Source organism: Branchiostoma belcheri, unplaced genomic scaffold, assembly GCF_001625305.1.
Source record: "Branchiostoma belcheri isolate BF01 breed outbred unplaced genomic scaffold, Haploidv18h27 scaffold5, whole genome shotgun sequence".
Taxonomy (NCBI): Eukaryota; Metazoa; Chordata; class Leptocardii; order Amphioxiformes; family Branchiostomatidae; genus Branchiostoma; species Branchiostoma belcheri.
In genome coordinates, this window is record NW_017804131.1 from 635,678 (window position 1) to 657,309 (window position 21,632).

At 42.0% G+C, this 21,632-nt stretch overlaps 2 protein-coding genes across 13 annotated transcripts in view; both read left to right on the forward strand.

Moving 5' to 3' along the window:
• Positions 1-264: 264 nt before the first annotated feature.
• Positions 265-4,980, forward strand: LOC109479937. Of its 2 annotated transcripts, none has more exons than XM_019782011.1 (5): positions 265-415; positions 1,175-1,291; positions 2,279-3,060; positions 3,322-3,442; positions 3,840-4,980. In XM_019782011.1, exons 1-5 carry the CDS (start codon positions 334-336, stop codon positions 4,121-4,123), a joined length of 1,386 nt encoding a protein of 461 aa, XP_019637570.1. In that variant the 5' UTR covers positions 265-333; the 3' UTR covers positions 4,124-4,980. The 2 variants fall into 2 exon arrangements, with proteins under 2 accessions (XP_019637570.1, XP_019637571.1); XM_019782012.1 differs by having other exon boundaries at positions 318-419.
• Positions 4,981-6,149: 1,169 nt separating this feature from the next.
• Positions 6,150-21,632, forward strand: part of LOC109479912 (agrin-like) — a 119,947-nt gene continuing 104,464 nt past the window's right edge. For all 11 annotated transcript variants that reach the window (XM_019781960.1, XM_019781962.1, XM_019781963.1 and 8 more), the window contains exon 1: positions 6,150-7,024. In XM_019781960.1, coding sequence (XP_019637519.1) covers positions 6,541-7,024 — 484 coding nt within the window. In that variant the 5' untranslated portion in view covers positions 6,150-6,540. The remainder of the gene's footprint in view (positions 7,025-21,632) is intronic.

A 21,632-nucleotide genomic window follows, 5' to 3' on the forward strand; every position in this document is an offset into this window, starting at 1 on the left:
AAGTAGGTGTGGGTTGCAGCCAATGGCAGACCAGTTATTGTTTTCCATTTGACTGACAGCAAAAAGAGGAACAGAAACTTTGCTTTGTCAGAAAGAGGAACTATCGTGCTTTGGCAACAGGCAACTCGATAACATGTTTGTGCCAAACCCAGCCAATAGCGTTTGACAAATCATAAAGGGGATTCCCCTTCGCGACAAACAACCCAGTCTGTGACAGGTTGCCAAACGTTAAACCTCTTACACGACGCAAAAATGGGGAAGTGATACCATAGCAGCGAGTTTCGGAGGTGGAGCAAAAAGGGGAACTTACTCTTGAAAGGCGCTATAGTTCAAATGTTTCACTACATCCGCTTTCACAGAGAATTCTGCGAGAGAGTCACCACGCCAAGACCACCACCACTACGCCAAGTAAAAGGTAGGTAAGTCATTTTGCATAAACCTTGCTGTCCGTGATGCACATTTTGCCTTGTGTACTCATATACCCACAGCCGGGCAATAAGACAACATATGGGAGTACGAGCCATTTTTATGATGGGGAGGAGGTTAGAGTGCAAGCATACTTGCAATACTATGTATTAAAAAAGTTCAAGAAGATTTCACAATTGAGGATTGCTACATTACACCATTTCACTGGCTCTAAGATAAGAAGTAAGGTAAATATTCTTACTAATGAAACGATACATTTCGTATTCGGCTTGTCGATGGAGCTATAAGACCTTAAGTGAGCGGAGATAAAGCGTTCACGGATGGATTCCAGGCTACGTGCTTGCCTGGAAAGGGTTTTTTTATCATGACTCACTCCATGACTCGGGGAAAGGTGGAATGATAGTTTGCGTGCTTAACTATTGTAGCATTGCCAAAATATCGTCCCATGTGTTTATTTCTTTATCATGGGGTGAACTGCAACGTCGACGATACGGGGGGGGGGGTGTCCTACGCTTAACTGCTGTAATCCCACCTGTTCATTCCTTTTTTTATGGGTTTGCCGCATAACTGTTTCACGCATGTACCCAAGCAGAGCGCCATTTGCTTCCTTGCTTAAGCTCCATACTTTTAAGTGTTACTTGTGTTGACGTACATGTATGTACCTGTAGTCAATCCCCGCGACGTTAGGTGCCCACATACTACCTTGTCAATAGAATGCGGAAATGATACTTGTGTTTTTGTTTTACAGCTTTTCCCGCTGTCTGTCCAACACTCACTCAACAAGCTAGGTTATTTCGGAAACTAAAGATGACACCCAGGGACAGGGACGACATTGACATCCTCCGTACACCTTGCCTCTTATCAGGTTAGTGTTCTATCTTTCTAGTCAGCAAATAGCTATAGACATATTTAGAGTACACCATGGACACTCGCTCGGTGAAGTTGGATTTCCAGCAAGCTAGTATTTTTAATATTACACACATGTAGAGTCAATTCCGCGTCACCGAGTGGGTTGTTATTGTCATTATTTAGAAATGTTTTGAATTCTTTGTAATTGTTTGTGTAAGAAATTTCATAATTTGGAAATAATTTGAACATCTTGTCAATATTCTAAATAATTCCTTGGTTTTCTAAAACGTTTGAAATATTCCCGATGTGGATTATGACATTTCAAATAGTTTCTAAATAATTCTAACAGCACCATTTTTTACCATTATTTCGAATTATTTCTAACATTTTGTAAATAGGTCAGTGGGATGGGAAGGAAGTAATTCACACATCCCTGTGAAGTACAGGGCAGACTGCCTAGGTGTCAGGCATTGATGCCTTACAACAAAAGAGCCACCAGTGTCCAGCAGTGAAATCTAAAAATATACAGAAGAATACAAAAGAGTAGGATTAGCACCTACTTTTATGGGGGCAATTACCCACATCTACCATTTGGTCATTTGTTTGAAATATTTCTAAATATTTCGAATAGTGAAAGAAACACATGGGTAGTTCACATTTATTCTAAATAAAGAGATCTTTGTACAGTCACTTTCAAAATGTTTCAGAAATATATAAATGAATTCAAATATATTCAAATTTTCATTTTCAAATTTTTGAAAAATTTAGAACTTTTGTTACTGGGGTATTCTTTTCTTCTAAATGATTCAAACATATTAGAAACATGGAGAAAAAACCCACTCGGTGACGCGGAATGGACTCTATGGCAAACTATTGAATTCCTCACGAGATCAATGCCTATAATCCTATATAGAAAATTCAGTCTTTGCATCCACTAATAATACACACCGAAATGTGTAATATCAACACCACGTTAGAATTAATATCTTATCTTTACCAACAGAGGCCTATCAACTGACACGTTGTGTGACCACAATCCGGGAGGCTGGAGCACTAGAGAACGGCACAGATGATATCCTTATCAAACAGCAAGAAGCCGGCAGCGAACACAAGACGTCTACAGGACGCCGTGGTTTGTTTAGCTCTCTGGAACGCTTGGCAAACTGGTTTGGTAGAGATGAAGAAATGGATGAGGATTTACTAAGTGTCCCATGGGATACCACGATGAAGCTAGACGAAGAAACTATCTACTTAAAACGTTCCCCTGCGCAACACAACATACTCGTGTTCGGCCCTGGCGCTCCCTATACTCTCAGAAAGGGGTACCGAATGAGTCACCATCTCCAAAATAACGCCTTACCGTTACTGGTCTGCCGTATTGCAGAAGATGACAACGATGACACCCTGACTCCCATCTTCCATGTCCGCCATGGCGCAGAAAATAAACAATCTCGATGGGACTCCCTCATTCAACAACTTCTGAAAGAAGACGCTGCGACCGTAAGTGTTGTTGGCCACCCCGACAAGAGAAACGGTCGAGGGGAACAACATTTTCACGCCGGCCCAATACAAGTGCTGATCGTGGGGAAAACAGAAGGTTGGTTTGATGAAGAGTCTGAAAAATTCAGCTACATCAGAGGTAAGAGGCAACAAATTTGGAGGAACTCCCTTACTGACGGATGTAGGGTTGTTGACGTGTGGCGCCCAGAAAATGAAGCCGTCTTTACTTCGGGTCAATCTTCGCGTCAACTGAAAATTCAACCACAGGAAAGCAAGAGTTGCCAGGTGAGCAAGATGGTTGTATCAAGATGGTTGTCATATTCTCTCTCCTTTCCGCCATAGCTGATTATTAATGATGTTTAAGTCGATTGTGATACCTGTCCTTGGTGCTGAAATACATTCACGTAAACACCGTCTTACTATCTGATGAGGTTGTGCAAATCGTAGAATGCTGTTTGCTGTTCGGATTTGTGCCAGTTATGCCAGTTGTTTTTCTATCAACCCTTCAGAATTCCAGAATTCGAATATACATCTTTTCTTGATCAGGAACAAGACCAACATACTGCTGAACAGTTGGTGACTGACCCAGATGACAGTCATGGCGATGAAGACGACAAAGACTACTTTGCTCGTATGACTGAAGCCTACAGGAAGAATTTTTGTGAAGGTAAGCCAGGCGTACAGATAAATAAACATGCAAACAAACACGCAATTAACTAAATCAATCGATCAGTAAAGCGAAGCTGCCCACGACACACAAGAGTGATTGTTGATATTTCATATCAGTGAATCATACGTAGTGGTTATACACACACATTGGTAATAAATACCTGTACTCGCATATTTCTATCATATAATGATTTGTACATTTAAATGGTGACTAGTAAAATAATTAACATATATTGCAACTTTGCGCACTAGTACTCTAAGTCTTACTGTGTCTTTTCTTATGTCAATATATGACAACTTTATTTTTCCCTCTAATCATAGATCGTCAAGCTCCCTCTACCAATTGTGCGTCAAAGTACAGCCTAACAACCATCGCGTTTTCGTTAAATTCACAGAAGCAGCTGACCTGTTCATCCGAACCATGGAGGCAGGGCGGTGGGCCGACATCGTCCGTCAGCTCAACTTCACCAAGGCTAGAGCCGACCAACTGTTCGAAGACAGTGTTAGTACACTGAAACAGAAGGCAGGCGAGGCTTATGACTCCCACCCCCACCATAGCAGCCCTCCTGAAAGCCTGTTTCGGGTCCAAGAGCTCTTGGTTAGGGAGGCTGTTTTGACGCTTGCACAAAATTGTCGCCAAGAAAATGTGATTTCGCCTCAATTTTTTGAGAAAAAATAAGTGACATGCGGCAAGGAATGATCACCACAAATACAGTGTGCTTTTATCAGCAGCTGTAAAATTTCTTTAGATGTATTGTGCTTAGTAGATGTGCCCTGGATGGAAAGTCATGTAATTGTGTGATTATGAAGCAGTATGTAGACTGTTTGTGCTAGTTTTTAAGTCATTCGCTTTTCATGTGAAAGATTAAAACTAATTCCTCTTGAACTTCACCCTCCCCGCCTTTCCATTGTGTAAATGCATGGACACCATGTATATGCAGATCAGGATGAAGAAGAATATGGCCTATCAAAGTGTGTCAAACCTTTCCTTTCTTTTTTGGCCCTTTAGCTCCGTATTATGACACAACGCTGAAGTGCGCAAGGTTCTGACAAAATTTCGCAACTGTGCCAATTTTTAGAGGAGACAGCATCTTTTCTCATTCCCCTCCCCATATTATGAACGTATTATAATTATTTGCATATATTAAGTATACAATATTGATTTATCATAGTCAAAATCTAACTTCAATGGGTTTTTAATTTGGATAAGGGTACATGTTGTATATGTATACCAGATAAAAATAAAAATACTCGTATATATATCAGGGCTTGAAAGGTTACGGTCATGTAATTTAGAACAATCTCGTGTCTATTATCATACAATATTAGAGGTTTATGAGGAATGATTTCATCGATAAAAGGTGGGGAAGGTGTACTACTCATCAACAGCCAGGTAGGTGTGATGGTGATGATGAAATATGATACTGGCATGATAGATATAGTTTGGAATACATCCATAAAACTTACCGTGTCTATGTCTGTGCGTGCCACGTTGTATCAGTTTATCCATGGCCACAATGTGTGATTTTTTTGGTTGCTCGCAATAAAAGAAATTTAAACCTTAAGATGTTCTGTTGTTGATGACATATGTTAATGTTACATTGTAATGGTTTCAGATTTCTGTATCTCGGGTAAGGAATGCATCAGATATAATGTTAGTTAATATTCTTGAACTATGCTGTTCACTGTCCAACGCAAAACCGTATACAAACCCACACACTCTACGAAACAGTGACATTGGCAAATTGATTGCTTTAAGGCAAAAAATGCTTGGCTCGTGCACACACAAAACCGCATATACATAACCACACACGCTTTAAAGGTGATTAAAGTTATTGCTCTAAGGCTAACACAAATGTGCACACACAAATCGAGTACCTAATGATGCCAAAGCTAAAAGCAAGGATGTCCTTGCTAAAAGCAATGACGTTATTTTTTGGCATCCAAGCATGGCAAACTCTTACCGGGTTGATAAAAATTCCAAATCCAAGGGGGTCCTTTTCAAACTTGAACAAATGTCCCGATTTTCTAAATATCAACCAAACTATACTCATATCTATAATAAATCAATACGTTTTATGGTGGTAGTAACTACCGTGTGTGTATTTCTCTTGCTTCAAGAAGTCGACTGAATCCCTTAATGTTACAACCCCATCTTACGGAATTGGGGTGTATAGCAGGACACGCGTGTGACGCGTTAGTTCTTGCAGTGTGTGGCCTGCTCCCAGTGTTGTCTTCTTTGCTCAGTCCGGAAACCCTCGTGTTGTCCCCGTTCCCCCTCAAGACCCACGCACAATCCATTGCAATGCAAATCAAAGCATCTTCAGTAGGGGTAATCATCCCATCCGATTTAATTGGAAATGAAGAAGCTGATTTATCAGCTCTAGTACAGGCGGCTTTCACACCAACTTGAATGGCAGTATTTACAAATACACATGAGCCCGGCCAATCAACGACCGGAAGCTACCAATACGGCTCGGGGAGGCGCTTTGATTCAATTAATTATTTTTGATATAAAACGCCACAAACTTATCATTTGTGGACAAAAATTATATCTGATTTTACAGAAACTCAATGTAGTTGCTGTTTCGGAGTTTGGGGCTGTGTATAGCTAAAGAAAGCTCTCTGGGGAGAGATTAAACTATAGCGACCCCCGCAGATTCCTTAGCCCGCTCCCCACTCGATTTCATTCTTGCACATTTCATTTAGCCTGGCGACCAGGAGGTGCATGTGTACACTCAAGTAGGTGGAGGTGAATTCCTGATTCTACCTTTGTTTTCGCCAGGCAGAAACGTCTGCATGCTTCGGATCTAAATCTCGGCGTATCGGACTCAATCTGCCTGGCGCTAGTATCGGAGGGGAGCGTTTAAAATCTGGCTGTACAGTGTAACAGTTGGCGGGACCTCCACTAGTGCACTGGCCGAACGTGAGGTTTCTGGTTCGATTCCCATTTGACGGACCGGATCAATCAAGGGACCAAGAAAACCTGGACCAAGTTCTGCAAACAAGTCGAGGAAGGGACAGGGTTTTTCCTAGGTTCTTATAATTTTTTCAGAGAAAACTTCTGTTTGTGTAATTTGTTCGGATTGTTTCAAAATGTATCGGGGTTTGCTCGGGTTGTCAGCTGTGCTGCTAGCGGCCTTCTTGGCCAGGGGGGCCGAGGGACTGGACGGGGACGCTCCGCTGCGGTCGAACCGGCAGTGCCATGAAGACAACCTGATGAAGCGCGTGCGACGGGCCACCGCCATCGTCACCGGCACGGTCGAGCAGAAGATGAACGGCTACCCCGACGGGAAGTACAAAGCGAAAGTCCGAGTCTGGAGGGTTATGAAAGGAACGAACGAGATCCCCACCGCCAACCGAGTCCAGCCGCTCCGGGACCCGAGCAGGGGCGTCGCGGAAGTCATGGTGGGCGGCTTCGGGGATCCCCACATCTGCGACAACGAGGTGGACCAGGGCGACACGCGGATCTTTCTCTTGGACAAGAAGCCGGCGGGCCCTCCGGACGAGTTCGAGCTGACATCCAGCCTGATCCGAGTCACCCTGGATAACCTCATCCACGCAGAGTCCGCCGTGAAAGGTCAGTTTCACAAACACACCTTTTCTTATCTAACGTCTTTAATAATACAAACAATAAGACACGCACGAAATCCGAGATACGTAGGAAAATTCTCCCCATGAGCAACTTTTCTGGAGGTGCTTTTGCTTCACTTCTTAGATTTTACGGGAGTGAACACAGTATGTCTTGAAGAACCCTCCATGCCACCCCTTCTTTTTGTCTGTTGTCCTCGCCTTGGAAACTTTTAACAGGATTTGTGGAGAGAAATATCAGCCGGATTTGCTCGGAAACGTTGATCTAGGCGAGAGTTTGACTTTGTGCTTTGGTGGGTGTTGATGTGTGAAAGAGCTAGAGTGTAAACATTTCTATTTTTCACGTGATTGAAGGGGGTGTCAAAGTAAAACTTGAGATTCGAGAGGTTTTCGAGACAGGCTGCCCCCCTCCCCACGCCTCCTGTGTTTCTCCTTTCTTGTCAGAGGTGGGACAGACGGTATAGCATAACAAGACCCAACACAGAAAGGCTTTGTAAAATCAATAAAACGGAATGTGGTCCGGAGGAAGAAAGAAGTGGGCAAGGCCGACCCCAGGTCACCCCGGTCCTCACACCCTCGAGCCCGAAAATCTACCGAATCAAAGTCCACCTAATTAGCCTAGTTGTAGCTTTCTAAACTCAGCAGTTGAAGAGATAAGCAAAGGAGAGTTTGGAGATCACAGTTGAGATACAGCGAGGGCTATCCCCGGCTAGCTAGACTAGTAGTCCCGGGTGGTCTAGAACGTGTTCCCCTGCCCGGCTTGGCTACCCCCATGGTGTAACCCGACTCCATAGCATCAGAACTCGGGACCCTGAGGAGAAAGAAACCCAAGTTTGTGCAGGGAGGAGTATGCTTTTGTTTAGCTTCAAAACAAGACCAGTCGGCCCAGCCTAAGACCCCAACCTTCTGAATGAACCATCCACAGAGCGGGATTAATTTGACAGGGGATTTGGTTAAAAGGAGGGGGCAAACTGTCCTGTTGTGTGTGGGGGCAACTGGAGCCAGTCTGCCAATGTGGAGAGGGCTTCAGCTGAAAGAAGTCTGCTTGTGTATGGTGTATTGAGTTTCCCCCCATTCAGTCCAGAGAGGTGGTAAAAATATTTGTGTTTTGGCGTGTGCATGACTGGTGCTTCCACCTTCTAACTGCCCAGTCTGCCAAACTGACACATGGAGACACCCCACAACACAACTCTAACTGGAATTGTGCCTTCTGCAGTGATTAAAGGTTCATCCCTCCCCCCAAATAATCCCAGCGTTAAATCGGGGCCTATTATTTGCGTTGGTACCGCCTGGCTTGTATACCAAACTTCTCGGGATGCCCTATATAACCTGAATAACCAGGAGGAAAGATCAGTCAGATCTGTGACCGAGATAACAAAAACGAGCTTGTCCAACATTTGCCATTCATATGCACTGCTTATGTGTATTAGGAAATTAAGCTGTTCCTGAATGGAAAGGTACAAAAGAGGTGCTTTTACACCTATGGCAATTTGGGAGGGTGAGCAAGGGACAACCCTGTAATCTAAGTGTCGGAGGAAATGATTTAGAGTTGCTCAAATTACAGGTATGCCCAGGCAACACGCTAAGAATTGTTGATGAAACAGATGAGTTCTGTAATGAAAATTGTTGCCCTCCATCCGCCCTGATTGACAGAGGTTGTAAGAACCAACGATACCTGTTGATCAGGGCTGTAAATCTCATTAGGCGAAACAAAAGTTTCATTTAGATAAGTGGATGGGGTAAGAGATGGGAGGTTCACTTAGGAGAAGTTGTACTGGGCTCCAAATTAAAGTTACCACTCAGTATCCTGTACTTAAAATCTGTGGGGTTGAGCCTGTAATGCTAAAGATGGCCTTGTGCCAGCACTTGAGGGACATTCCATGGTAGTCACGCGGCCAGACCAGAGTACGGTTGATACTTGGCCAATTTGAGCCAAAAAGGTACAGCCATGATAGAAATATTTGGACGTAACATACCAGGTCATAGCATGTTGTCGCAGGAATGCGACTGAATGCCGCGGTCGCCCTGGATCGAAGCTTTCGTGACTCGGAAGCTCGAAAATGGAATCTGCGAAGTTGTTAGAAATGGGGCTAGGGCGTTAAAATGTTATGATTATAGCAGCAGGTGTGAACCGTTACTTCAATTCTAAACCATGGGGAGGGTTTTTAGCCAATGTTTCCAGACAAAGACAAAATTTAATCTCAAAAATCCTATCTTTTGGCTTGAATTTTTTCTTCTATTGTACTCTTTTGTCACAAGCCTGGTAAAAGGACATTTGTGGTAAGCTGCTTTTGCACCATTGTTGATAATCATGAAATCCAGGTGTGAAAATATGGAAGCATGTCCTACCGACCTATTCTTGTCACAGCTGGAAAATATCCCGAAAAACTTATCGTACCCCACATCTCATACTTTGCATTGTGGTTTTTCTCTTGCTGCCAGCAATGGTTAAGCTCCAACTCTTATCAGAGGCAGACTTCATAGCTCGGAGCATGAGACTCACTTGCATGACAAAGGGTTGGAAGTTTTTTTGTAGCCTAGGACTCCTGGGGGCACTGGAAGTGCCATTAGACCACAGCCAGGCCATATGTGCTTTATTTCGTGTATTTCTTTGATCGGGCTCTTGTTATAGTCGCCAGATTTCTTCAGTTTGGAAAGCATGTGCAAGGGGGATGTTCCAATGAACCCAGTGTCATTAAAAGTTCTTTGAATGTATCATAAGGGAAGCACTTTGAAACAAAGAGAATGCACTTTACAAAGTCTTTTGAAGTCACCCTCAACTCCCTGAAGTCTGTACACGAGATAGGCAATCTTTTAAAAGGATGTGATTAGAAAATTCCTCTTAATTTTTAGTCTGGAATGACGAAACAGCTTGAGGGAAGGTTTAAGTATGATTCAGGGAGATTTAGAAGATAGTCTGGTCCTTTTATATACTATAGGAATTTGTCAAACAATATCCAGTGTGTAGATTTAGTTTGAAGGGTATAATTGACGAGGCTTTTATCTTTTCACCCTCCTTTTGTCTTTCATGAATTTCGTTAATTAGCAGGAATGAGGGGTGGTCACCCTGGTGGTGAAAACAAATGTTGTGATAGGGGTGTGATCCACACAATTAAAACAGGTCAACAAATGTGGGCAGGGGAGGGGGGTATAACTATTCCTGGAGCTCATTAGATGGTGTCCATATGTGGCTTTTAAAGTTCCTATGGCTTCTGGTACCCTAATAACAGTTTCTGAATGTAAATAAAAAAATTCAACTGCAATTTACAGGAAGGCTTGCAACTGTGCCGTACTGGAGTTCATGTAAGGTAAACAGAGAAGAGTTTCAAAATATTTGGACATCTTGATTGGGGATGCTCCAAATTTTCCTCACGTTGTAGCAACATATTTTGGAAGGCATAGTGATGAGGGGACATGGCTTCAAGTGTGTCTGAAGAGGAAGGATTAGCTCATTATTTTTAACCAATTGTTTGTTTTTCATTGCAATGTTTTTTTTAGCACTCTGTGGCATGTCCCTTCATGCAAGGACATTATATAATACCCATACTTTTTGTGTAAGGAAGAAAATGATTGTCATGATGTATTAATAACACAGTACAAAAATTAATTTTTTTATTCTATTAACTAAAGACTGAACTCGGGGGGGGGGTATTGAAATGTGTGAAAACAAAACAAGTGACTTGTAGTCATGGCAATGACCTACATGCAGACTTGGAGCTTGACCATTTTTAGGACCGAAGCCTGGAACTAATTCTGTAGTGTTTGACAGACCAAAAATAACCATGAACTCCCATTTGTAACCCAACTCAATGTACCACCATGTCAGCTTTCGTCACTAGCTTTTTATCCTTATAAAAGATGAAAACCTAGAACCCCCTAAACTTGTATTTAAACATCAGGAATAGAGAGATATGTGGAATGGACACTCAGCTATTTTTATAGCTAGTCACTAGAGACCAAGTAAAGGCAACAGGGGACCCCTGAAGCATCCAGTGTGTCCAATGTGGTATTGCACATTTGTATAGAGTAAATGTACTTCATGTTTTATGCTTGGGCTTCTGCTCTGTTGTGCTTTGGTTTTCTTATTGTAATGGCTGTCAGTGTTTGATGGTGTTGACGTTTTTGACCACAGAATGCGCCATATGGAGACATACTGTATGCATGGAGACCCCCATGCGAAAAATTTGCCCGGTAGCAGTTGTTTTCAAATTAGGTTCAAAGGTCGTTGAGTTCTTAGAAATACAGTTCTACTGCAGTGGAACAACGCCCGGGGATTAGTGCGAGCTATCCTCCTTAAGGAAATCTGACATCTTAGGAGAGTTACTGTAATCTGTGCCTGGGAATATTTCAAGGCTTGGTGCCAGTAATAGGGAGTTGATAGGAGCACATGTGTGAAGTTTCCCGACCCACACTTTTGAAGTTCATTGTCGCACTGTATGGGGATTTTGGAGATAACAATGTGAGATGATGACAGCTGTATGTGGTGACATACAAACCACAGGACATGCGCTTTTACCCCTTTAGAAAGTCCCAAGCGTGTTCTGTAATTCACAAGTCTAAACACAAGGATTTCTTCCCTTTGCTAATGACAAGGATATGCTTGCCAACTGGCAATGTGTTGATAGTTAGGGAAAAGGGACCGTTCCTGTGTTATTTGGTTGTGCAATAATCTTTTATTATTCTCTGTTCTGGAAAAAAAAAGAGGTGCTGTAACAAAACAAAACAGTCTCCTTTGGGAGGTCGGATGTAGATGTAAGGCTTGAATTAAAAAAGGAAGGAACTTCGGAAGGAAAAAAAAGTCACCATGGTTCAAAGCTCTGCTCGTTGTATAGCTTTGTAATCCGGATGTTGCATGTTGTCACCATGTAGCTGAACACGTATAAGCAGAGAGGTTATGTTGGAGACCCCGTGTTTCTCTCCTGGAGTAGCAGAGCTTTATCTTGAGTTAACATCTGTAGTTTGTAGCAGCTGCTGGTCCCTCTGTGTCTGCCTCCCAGGAGAGAGGTGCAGGCTACTGACTGGTAGCATGGTAATGAAGGGGAGGAGTTGGGGAAGTCAGTGGTTATTGTCTGAATGTCCAGTTGATTCAGCATCACCCCTCCAACAGGCATGGCTACAGGGTTTGGATTGTAAAATTTGGCAAAAACAGGGTCAGCTAGCCAGGGGAGTGGGTCTACCATAAGGATTTCATTTCTCTCTAATATTCTCTAGGAGCGGCAAGGGTAAATAAACTCTACGGTGGCCAATTATTCTCCCAAAATTGCTCTCCTGCTAAATTTTACTGTTTTTGTATCCGTGTTGTCAGTCTGGTAGAGACTGCATTACTCATACATTAACCCACTTCTGCATAGTTGGTGTTTTTTTTTTTTGCTTTTTAGTTGGGAATGTTGCTGTCATCAGTTGTCAGGGGTGGTATGAGGGAGTGGATAATGGAGAAAATTGAACCTGTGGGCAGTGGAAATTAAACAGGTCTGCTTAGCTCATTGGGCAGTCGTGGTCCATTTGTCAGAGTGGGGATCAACTGGTTGGAAGCCTGCAATTTCACTCAGCTAGTAACATCAACATGGGCATGATGGGTGTTCCAGGGGATCGACCACTAGATACGTTGAGGGAAGGAAGGGAAATGTGATTGTGAGTGTGTGGTTATTAAAATCCTGAATATGTTGGGAAATACGAAATATGTTCAGTATTACTGGTTTGGTGATAGGTGATCAACCTCTGTTCATGTGACTTCTTGAATGTTCTGTCACTGTATCATACAGTATATTATAAAGCTTGTGTGCATGGTTGTGTGTTACACATGGTGGTTCTACCAGTTGATTTATATAGGTTCAGATGAAGATACAGATATAGTGACACAGACAAACCAGGTCAATTTTACATGTATTGTTTACTCATTCAGAATGATAAAGTTGGTAATTTGGGCCCGTGATGTTTATTCCAACATTTAAACATTTGTGACACTGATGTTTGGTTTAGAACTGCATAAGTAGAATGAAAGGACTTTTTTTTCATGACGAATGTAACAACTGGTTCGCCCCCTGAAATGCCTGAAGGAATCCGCTTTACCTCTGACCAAAATGGAACAATATGTCTGCCCACGACATTTGGCGTTCATACCGGCGCATTTCGCTGCAGGCAAAAATGTCTGGGCAGTGGGATGGAAAACATATGAATGGAAAAGCTGCACAGTTTCTGAGTGCTGCTCTTGTTTGTGTCTGAGTGAGAGCTAGTGTAGGAGTGTTCCAAATTATCAAACCTGACTCATATGGTAGACTGGTTAGCTGTTTTGAAAGGTCACACAATAGGTTAGGACATGCTTCCTTGTTGAGTCATTTACATGCTGTTTTAGATTTTGATTTATTTGATTTGTTAGGCTGTATAAAATGACACACAGCCAGGACTGTCCAACTAGCCAGAGGCTAAATTACCGGGTATAAAGCAAAGGGCTAGCCCTGGAAACTGGACAATATACAATGCAATATGCAGTAAGAATGGTTTCAATGCTCATTCAAATGCGTAAATAGAGGTAGCTTTTATGTGGGTTACACACATAATACAAATCAGGCATATTTTATATAGTGTTCTAGTTGTCACAGAACGTAAACATTCTTTTTCTGAGAGGAAAGGGTTTACATGTCCAACTCTCCTTCCTGTATTGCTGAGTGAGAGTAGTACAAGAGTACTTTATTGAATCTTGAATAGGTTATTAAATTACAATTAGTGGTGAATTACTAAGAAGCCATAGGAAGTACTAGTGTACATTAGATGTCTATTATGACTCTATGTATACGTAAATGAAATGAAATGTTGTTCATGATGTTTGTGTAGTGTTCTTAGTCCAGTACATGTTGAATTTCGCATGGACTGTAGAGTTCTGTATTATGATAGATATGAACAAGTGTTGCCGTTGTCACCTGTTCATGTGCAACAATGAAAAATCTCTGCAACTGGTAATCAATCAAGCTAACAAATGCTGCAGGTTAGAAAGTGCAAAAAAAAAATTATTCTAAAGATATTTTTCAGTTAGAGTAAATCTTATATTTTTGGGAAAAAAATCCCATATTTGGAAAAACATGACTGTATGGTTAACCTTCCCCCTTCTGCCCAACCCTATAACCTGTACCAATTTGGTGCCAAAAGCCTCCCCCAGCAGGGAGAAGGTTAATTAATAATGCTACAAGCTGGTTACAAACATGTGAATCCCCTTAACCTGACAAGCATAAATAGGATTACCCTGGTAGTGAAATATTAGCTTTACAGTTGGATTGCCAGACAGAATCGATTTCCCCCTAACTGCTGGCTTCAGTAGTAATTTCTGGAAAAGTAAATTAGGAAGTGGACATCTTCCTTCATCAGGCCGGAGATGAGCATCGGAATTTTGGGAAGGGATTTGGTCATCGCCAGTGTCCTTCTCTGGTCGGAAGTGGGTGAATCCCAAACAGACGGAAACTCCACCTTTGTGGGACATTCCGTAGAATTCCTGACATGATGAAAGCTTGCCGCTTGTTGTGACACTGACAGTGCGCTAGCATACTAGTTTATTATTATTCCAAGCACATTTCAGTTCAAACTTACAAAGTTTGTCTTGTATGATCTTGAAATGCATCTTATGGCTGCCATTCAAAAGATGTATGATACTGACAGCAAAGCTAGCAGCATGGGTAAAAATGCAGAGTTGGAAATTCTGACCACACTTCATTGATATGTCATCACCTGGTTTCTCCAATGACTCTGGACCAAACTAAATATTTGTGATCTCTGGCGTCATTTTTCTAAGTAAACCCCTTGTGACATGGGGTGATTAGGTATGTACAATTAATAAAACATATTCCATGTCCTGTTGAAATGTCATCTGCAGCTTGGTGGACATTACGGCCCTCAAACCAGATCAACTCTAACTTTTGTCGTGAAGCAAATTCCATTTCTGTTTGGTTGTGAATGTGTAAAGAATCAACTAGACTTTTTCATCTGCATTGCCAAAATTTGGTGGCTATTTTTAAGCCTTTATGAAAGTTTTCATTTTTTCCTCCATATCCCTGGAGTGGTGTGTGGCTCCTGGTTTGATGCAGGTGGTGCCATTTCTGTTACCTCCCATTATCAGAAGAGACAGGATATTATTAAAGCCGGGGATTAATTAGCACAGTAGGCCAACCCCTCCACCTGTCCTGTCTCACAGGGGAGCTCCATCAGAGGTGCTACTGGACACGTTCTGTAAGAAAAACCCTGGGAAAAATCTGGAACAAACCTCTGGATGACTGAAACGGAACTGTTCTTTAATTGTGACTGAACAGTAAGGGTTGGAGGTCCTTACTATTGATACAAATGACAATCTAGAGTAGAGTCCTGTTGGCCTGTAGTTCAACTAAGGCCAGTACCACTACCAGTGGTTCTTTCCAAGAACATAATACACATGTACTAATGTTCATACAGAGTAAAGGCACGAGACATTTTGAAACATACAACTGTGCTTTGAAAGAAGTATTGAAAGCTTCATAAGCTAAACTGCTAAGCTGCTGCTGCCTCTTTATTTTCGCTGGAAAGTTTGACTTGCACGTTTGAAGAACCACTGTTTCACTTATCTATGCATTAGTAGAAAATGCCATTGATGATTAACGATGACTCACAGTAGCATTTAAAGTGGAGAGGTGTAGGATTAAAGGATAAATACTGATGATTTAGAGAGAAGAGGGGTAATCAGCCACAGACAATGATTCATATGGAAAGGTGTGGTAAATTGGCTACGATTGTATCACTCGAAGAATAAAGCCCTCTTAACCCTCTAGAAATGCAAGATACCAGCACTCACAGTACATGCAAATTTAAATCAAATTTAAAATAGCCTGGAGGTGCGATTCATTGACTGTTAATGCTGGTCAGATGGTCACTTCCCTTTGTGAATTGCTATCTGCAAGTGTGAAAAGCCACAATAGGTTCTGTTCATGAATAAACCATTTCCCAAGTCCTGGGGAAGGGGGGGGGGCTTTTAGTGTCAAGGTGTGAGCTATCTGGTTAGAACAGCTTGTATGCATGGTGCACAAGTGTTCCACAGGATCCAAGGCTTTCTGATAATCCCTGATAGAATTTCAGGATTAGATATTTTGATAGATTACAAGGCTGCATGATAGTGTTATGGATGAAGATGGAAATGAGCCTTGACATGCTGGTATTAAATGTTCTAGATTATGATTCATGAGGTAGATCTGTTGATAGGCATTTCTCAGTTTGAAAAAGTAAAAATTAGTTTAAAAATTATGTTTCAAAATAAAGTTTTCTTTCTGATCATGTGTAAAAATAAAGTATGTGTTTTCTAGACTGAACCTTAGCATAAATAACCAAATTAGGAACTTAAATTTGACTTACTAAAGCACTGAAGCAGAAGTTTTAGCCATGCATATCCGTAAACAATCAGGTACCCACAAACCCATAACGCTGAAATAGAGAATAGACTTTTTATGATTTTCTCATCAGTGTCCTCAAAGTGACCAAATGTGTGTTTTGCAAATATGTATTTTACATGACTGCTTGAATGTGTAAATGTATGCACTGGCTATTAGGCTCATCCCAAGGGATTGTATGGTTTATCCTTCTGGGATAGCAGTACAAAAATCCAACATTATTAATGGAATCTGAACATCAATCAGGTTTTAGCTACTCAGCAAAAGCTACCATATGGAAGCCATTCCCATGGTAGAGTTAGTTATAACAGAGCTCGAAATGCAGGTTAGTCAACTTAGTGCAAGTAAAATTGGAGGCTAATGCCTACTCAATCAATGGTAAATCTGCACTGGTCCATGCATTGGGTAAAGAAGCACATGTGATTACAGGAGCAATCAGTACATGTATTTGTTTGCTATACTGACTGTTTCAACCTGCATTGTACATGTATTACATAAAATGCTGAATTAAGAAGGGAGTGGAAACTTAAGTATTTCGAGACCTGTTATTTTGTGTCTTACATCATTTATGGCTGCCACCTTGAGCATGTGGTAAACTGGGGGGGGGGGTGTTATCAGGTCATGTATCCTTTGGGAACTTATCAAATTTTAACAGACACTGCAGCGAAGCACAAAATGACTCACTAGCACGAAACCCATGTCAGCATTTCAGCATTTTCATTATTGATGCCCACATACACAAAAGTTTTCAGAGAAGCCAATACCGAGCACACAAATATTTTTGTTGACAACGTTTAGACTAAACTGTCCTTAATTGCTATTTGCTTTGTGAAGATTGTATTGTGATTTACAATGCAAATAAAATGCTTTAGGATTGATGGCTGGTATTTCAATAGTCGCAGAGTATACCAGACTTGTATAGTCAGCATATTTACATGTGTAACGGCACAAAGATTCTGATAAAAGAATTTTGACAAATGTAAGGTAACATCAACCACAGTGTTTGAAATTGTGTTTTCTGTCGGAACAGGTTTTGGGTTGATTGTTTCCCAATAAAAAGCGAACAAGCTGATCTCTTGTTTGCATATGACCTAATTTGCGGAGTCTGTCTGGTTGCTTAGCAACTGGTGGGTAGGGAGAGTTGAGCAGTCTAACCCTTATGAGGCTGGTGCAACAATATTTGCACACTGACAGGGTAGTTTCTTCATTATAAAGCCAAGTACTAGTAGAGGAAGTTGAACGTGAAGGACATTTACTGAAATATTTTGGCTTAACAGGCAGTTTTCTTCACAACTGTAGTTAGAATTCATGCATTCAGTCACTCAAAATGGCCAAGAACAGCATTTTGAATGACCTGACAAATCAATTATGTAGCTTTTATGCAAGAATTTGTGATGGAATGTCAAATTTTTAAAGAAGTGATTAAAAAACACGAAGCACAAGTATACTGTATGGGTCTGAAGCTGTGCATTGTTTGTAACTCCAGAATCGGTCCTCTAGGATGTCCAAATTAGGAAATTTGATTACAGGTGTTGATAAAAGAAGATTGAAGAAAAATTGTCCGAACTGCGTTGTTTGTTTAGAGTTAAGGTTGGGGAGAAGAAACAAGACGGCCACTCGGTCTCATCAAGTCCCTGAACCAGACGGTTAATGAATTGTGTCCTGAGATCTTTGCCTTGCAGTGGAAGGGCAAACAAAGGGAGAATAACTACAAGTCATATTGCGTTACAAAGGTTTTACCTCCAGAACAATGGAGCTCACGCCATCGGAACGACACAGTTCCGCCGACATGCCCAGACGGGATTGTAACACTGACAAAGGGGAGCAAAGAGGAAGATTGTTTCGGCAGTTTCAGGATTTCTCCCCTTTCCCCTGGTGTTTTGTTACCTGGCCTTTCCTTAATGGTGAAGTAATTAGACAAGAGCAGAACATCTGGGTGGTACATTCAGCCTTCTTTATTGTCACTCCTAACTGCAGACTGTCTGAGGGGAGTTACAATAGACCCGGAGACCTTAGAGCGAACTTTGACCTTTTCAGGTGACCTTCGCTGTGCTGACCTTGACTAGTGAGGACTGGTAATTACCAGAATGTTCCAGTTTGTTGTTTTCGGTGCCGGATTGAATCAGGATCAGGTTTGGCGAGAGGAACTTAAAGAAACTTAACAAAAGTAGAATCAACAAAAAGTGGGACAAGCCTTTTGTGCTCGGTTCTTTTCACCAAGTCCCTGGTCTTGTTAGAGTGTATAATGTAAATTCCCCATGCACATTCCTGGCCTAATTCTTACACCCATTCATGCATTAAATCAAATTTATTTTGAAAAAGATTGCATAGTGATACTGCTGCCATCTGTTTACCTAACATTGAAGTAAAAGAATTTCATCAGTTTTTTTTAATCAAGACGGCTTGAAGGTTTTTTTGTCGTCATTGAATTGTGTTCCGTGTTACACAAGTGTGTGAACTCGACATTTGTTGGGAAAAAATTGTGTTAAGGTGGAACAATTATCTCAGGTTAATTTCACAGTTCTCTGGCTTAATTTTGTATGGGTGAGGGGCGGGGTGAATGACTTGTGAATGACTCTGACATGCAACTGAATCATGTAGGTGTTTGTTTACCTGTATTTTGTTTTGTCATAGATGTGGATGTTTGGTTGGCGAATGAATGTACAAAAGCCAATTTGCCATGAGTTGTACTTGTAACTTAAACCACCTGTAGCACTGTCACATTCCCACATACAGTATGAATCATTTACAAACCATTTGACACACCATAAAATCTGTGTACAAAAGTGGATCATGACATATGGGCAATTACAGTGTTAGACTTACAGTTCTGTAATCATTCTGATCCGTACCCTACCATAACCTTCCCCTCCATCCCTTGACCCTTTTGTTACAAGGTTGTTGTTTCTAGGAGAAACACATGTATTTAATATCATGTCTCTAAGCAGAAGTTGAAGAGGTAGATCATTAAACTTCCTCTGATTGCCTTGTTTTCTGGACAGCCAAGTCTTTTAGCTGTCAGAAAGTAGGACAATCAGAAGAATACGTCAACCTCTGCTTGGAGATAGAGTACTGTATTGAACTTCAGACACAGAAACTGCTGATTCAGTTAATTCATAGAAGTGAAGATATGAACAGTGAGAAGCCAAGATTACTTGCACCTGTGTGCTTTATTACTGTGCAGGACCCCCCACCCCCACCCCTCTTCTCTGACACAACATGTTTGGTCAGTTTGTCTGTAAACTAAAGTGTGACAAAAATTGAAGCCAGATCCCAGACCAAGACAGTGCCATGTCTGACCCACATGCGCAGAAAGGGGAGCCTCCAAGTGTCCATCTCTGTAATGAAGTGACAAATTCCTTTACCACTTGTCTGGTTGTACTCATTACTGGCCCTGTATCTTTATTGAGTCCAGAGGTAATCTCCAAGCAGATCCTAAGGTGGCTAATGGACACTCCACTGGCCAATGGATATGGTTTTGCCACCACAGGATCAGCTTGGAGATTAGTACTTATAACACAGGCCTTCCAAGCTAATTTCCAAGCAGATGTTGGTGTGGATAATTGTATACTCATCTGACAGGTCTATAGTAACCTGCAGATGTTTGGGTCAGAAAAGCTGGCCAGTCTGAAAACATAAGAAGGGGCCCACATGCCCTTTTCCGTAGAGCGTAATCGGCCGTTTTGATTCTACGTAGAGCGTAGACGAACCGCTCTAATTCAACGTAGAGGGTAATTGGCGTATTTTGCGTAGAGGATATTCGCCTTTTTAATTCTACGTAGTGCGTTGTAGCCACTTGGAATTTATCGTAAAGCGTAATCGAGAGGATTCCTGAGGTAGCCAGCTCTCATAATTTAGCGTAGAGCGTTGTCGGGACCCCCCATGCAGGCCCCCATAAGAATTGCCCACCCCAATATCTGCTTGGGTATTAGAGTGCCCTCCCCTCTGATTGTGAAAGGAGATTGAAGTAAAAAAAATCTGAGATTTTGTCAACCTGTTTGAGCTGAAATCTGTGTTGCACGTTTGACAGGGAGTTTTACAGAACAATTTCTAAAGGTCAATGTCTCGGAGTAAACTTTAATTCCACTTTGATTCCTCTAGGAGACAGGAACACTATGTTTACTACACATCATTGTCTAGCCTCGTGTGCCCTTTGATCCAGTTTTACCGGTAGTATCACATCCTCATGCGATATAGATTTTTTTAATTGTGAGGAAAAGTTTTACTGTTACTGCGACATAAATTGGGATACCCCCCTCCCCCTTCCTTCCTTCCGATATCCTTCCTGCTCTTTCTTGGAATCTGAGAAAGTGAAAGGAGACAGACACACTGATCCTGCTGCCAGCCATGATTTACAAACAGATACAACTTTTCTTCCAAATAGTCTGGCTTGTGGGGTTTTATCAGATTATCCTGTCTTGCCTGTGTGGCACTACCATGTAGTAGGCACGTACTGGTTCAAATATCAGTTTTTGGGGGGTTCAAAGCAAATTTGAGTAGAGTAGAAAAAGTACCTAGTGTCTGCTAACATCCACTGTTATAGGGAGGGTCACTTCTTTAAAAAATGGTGTTTCTGCCACTATCTCTGTCCCTGTTTATATTATAATAGTCTGAAGATAGTCAATACTCTGCAACAGGTTGGGGTAGAGGGCTGTTTGCCAGTCTTACATTTGTCTACCCCAGGCAACATCCGCTTGGAGCTGTTGAGGCAAGGCGTAAATGGTCAGTAGTTCGGCCAATTAACCACGAGCGAGGGCTGACCGCACTGGCATGGTGGCAGGCTGTCTGAGTTGATGGATGGGAAGGGACACCAGTATTGTCCGGCCGCCCTGCTGACACCCCGTGGTGGGCTATTCACGCAGGCAGGTCAACTGGAAGGGCCGGACGCTCCCTGCTCGCTCCGGACAGCTCCCAAGAGTAATGGGAGACTAAATCGACCGCCTCGAGCCCTCCCCTCCCTCTCACCTCCCTTTGTGCATCGGTAGGAAAAATGTCTGAAGTGTTCTGTCGTCAAGGACGATGGGCTTTTAGTAAAATCAGACGCGAGAAAAGCTTGTCTAGCTTGCCGCGATAGCTATCAAAAGTCTACAAAGGAATGACGTTAGAGTGAAGTACTGTATGTCAAGTTTATCCATCCATTTATCTGTTATGGTCGCCGAGAAAACCTTGAGATCGACGCTGTTCATGAAAAGCGGGGCA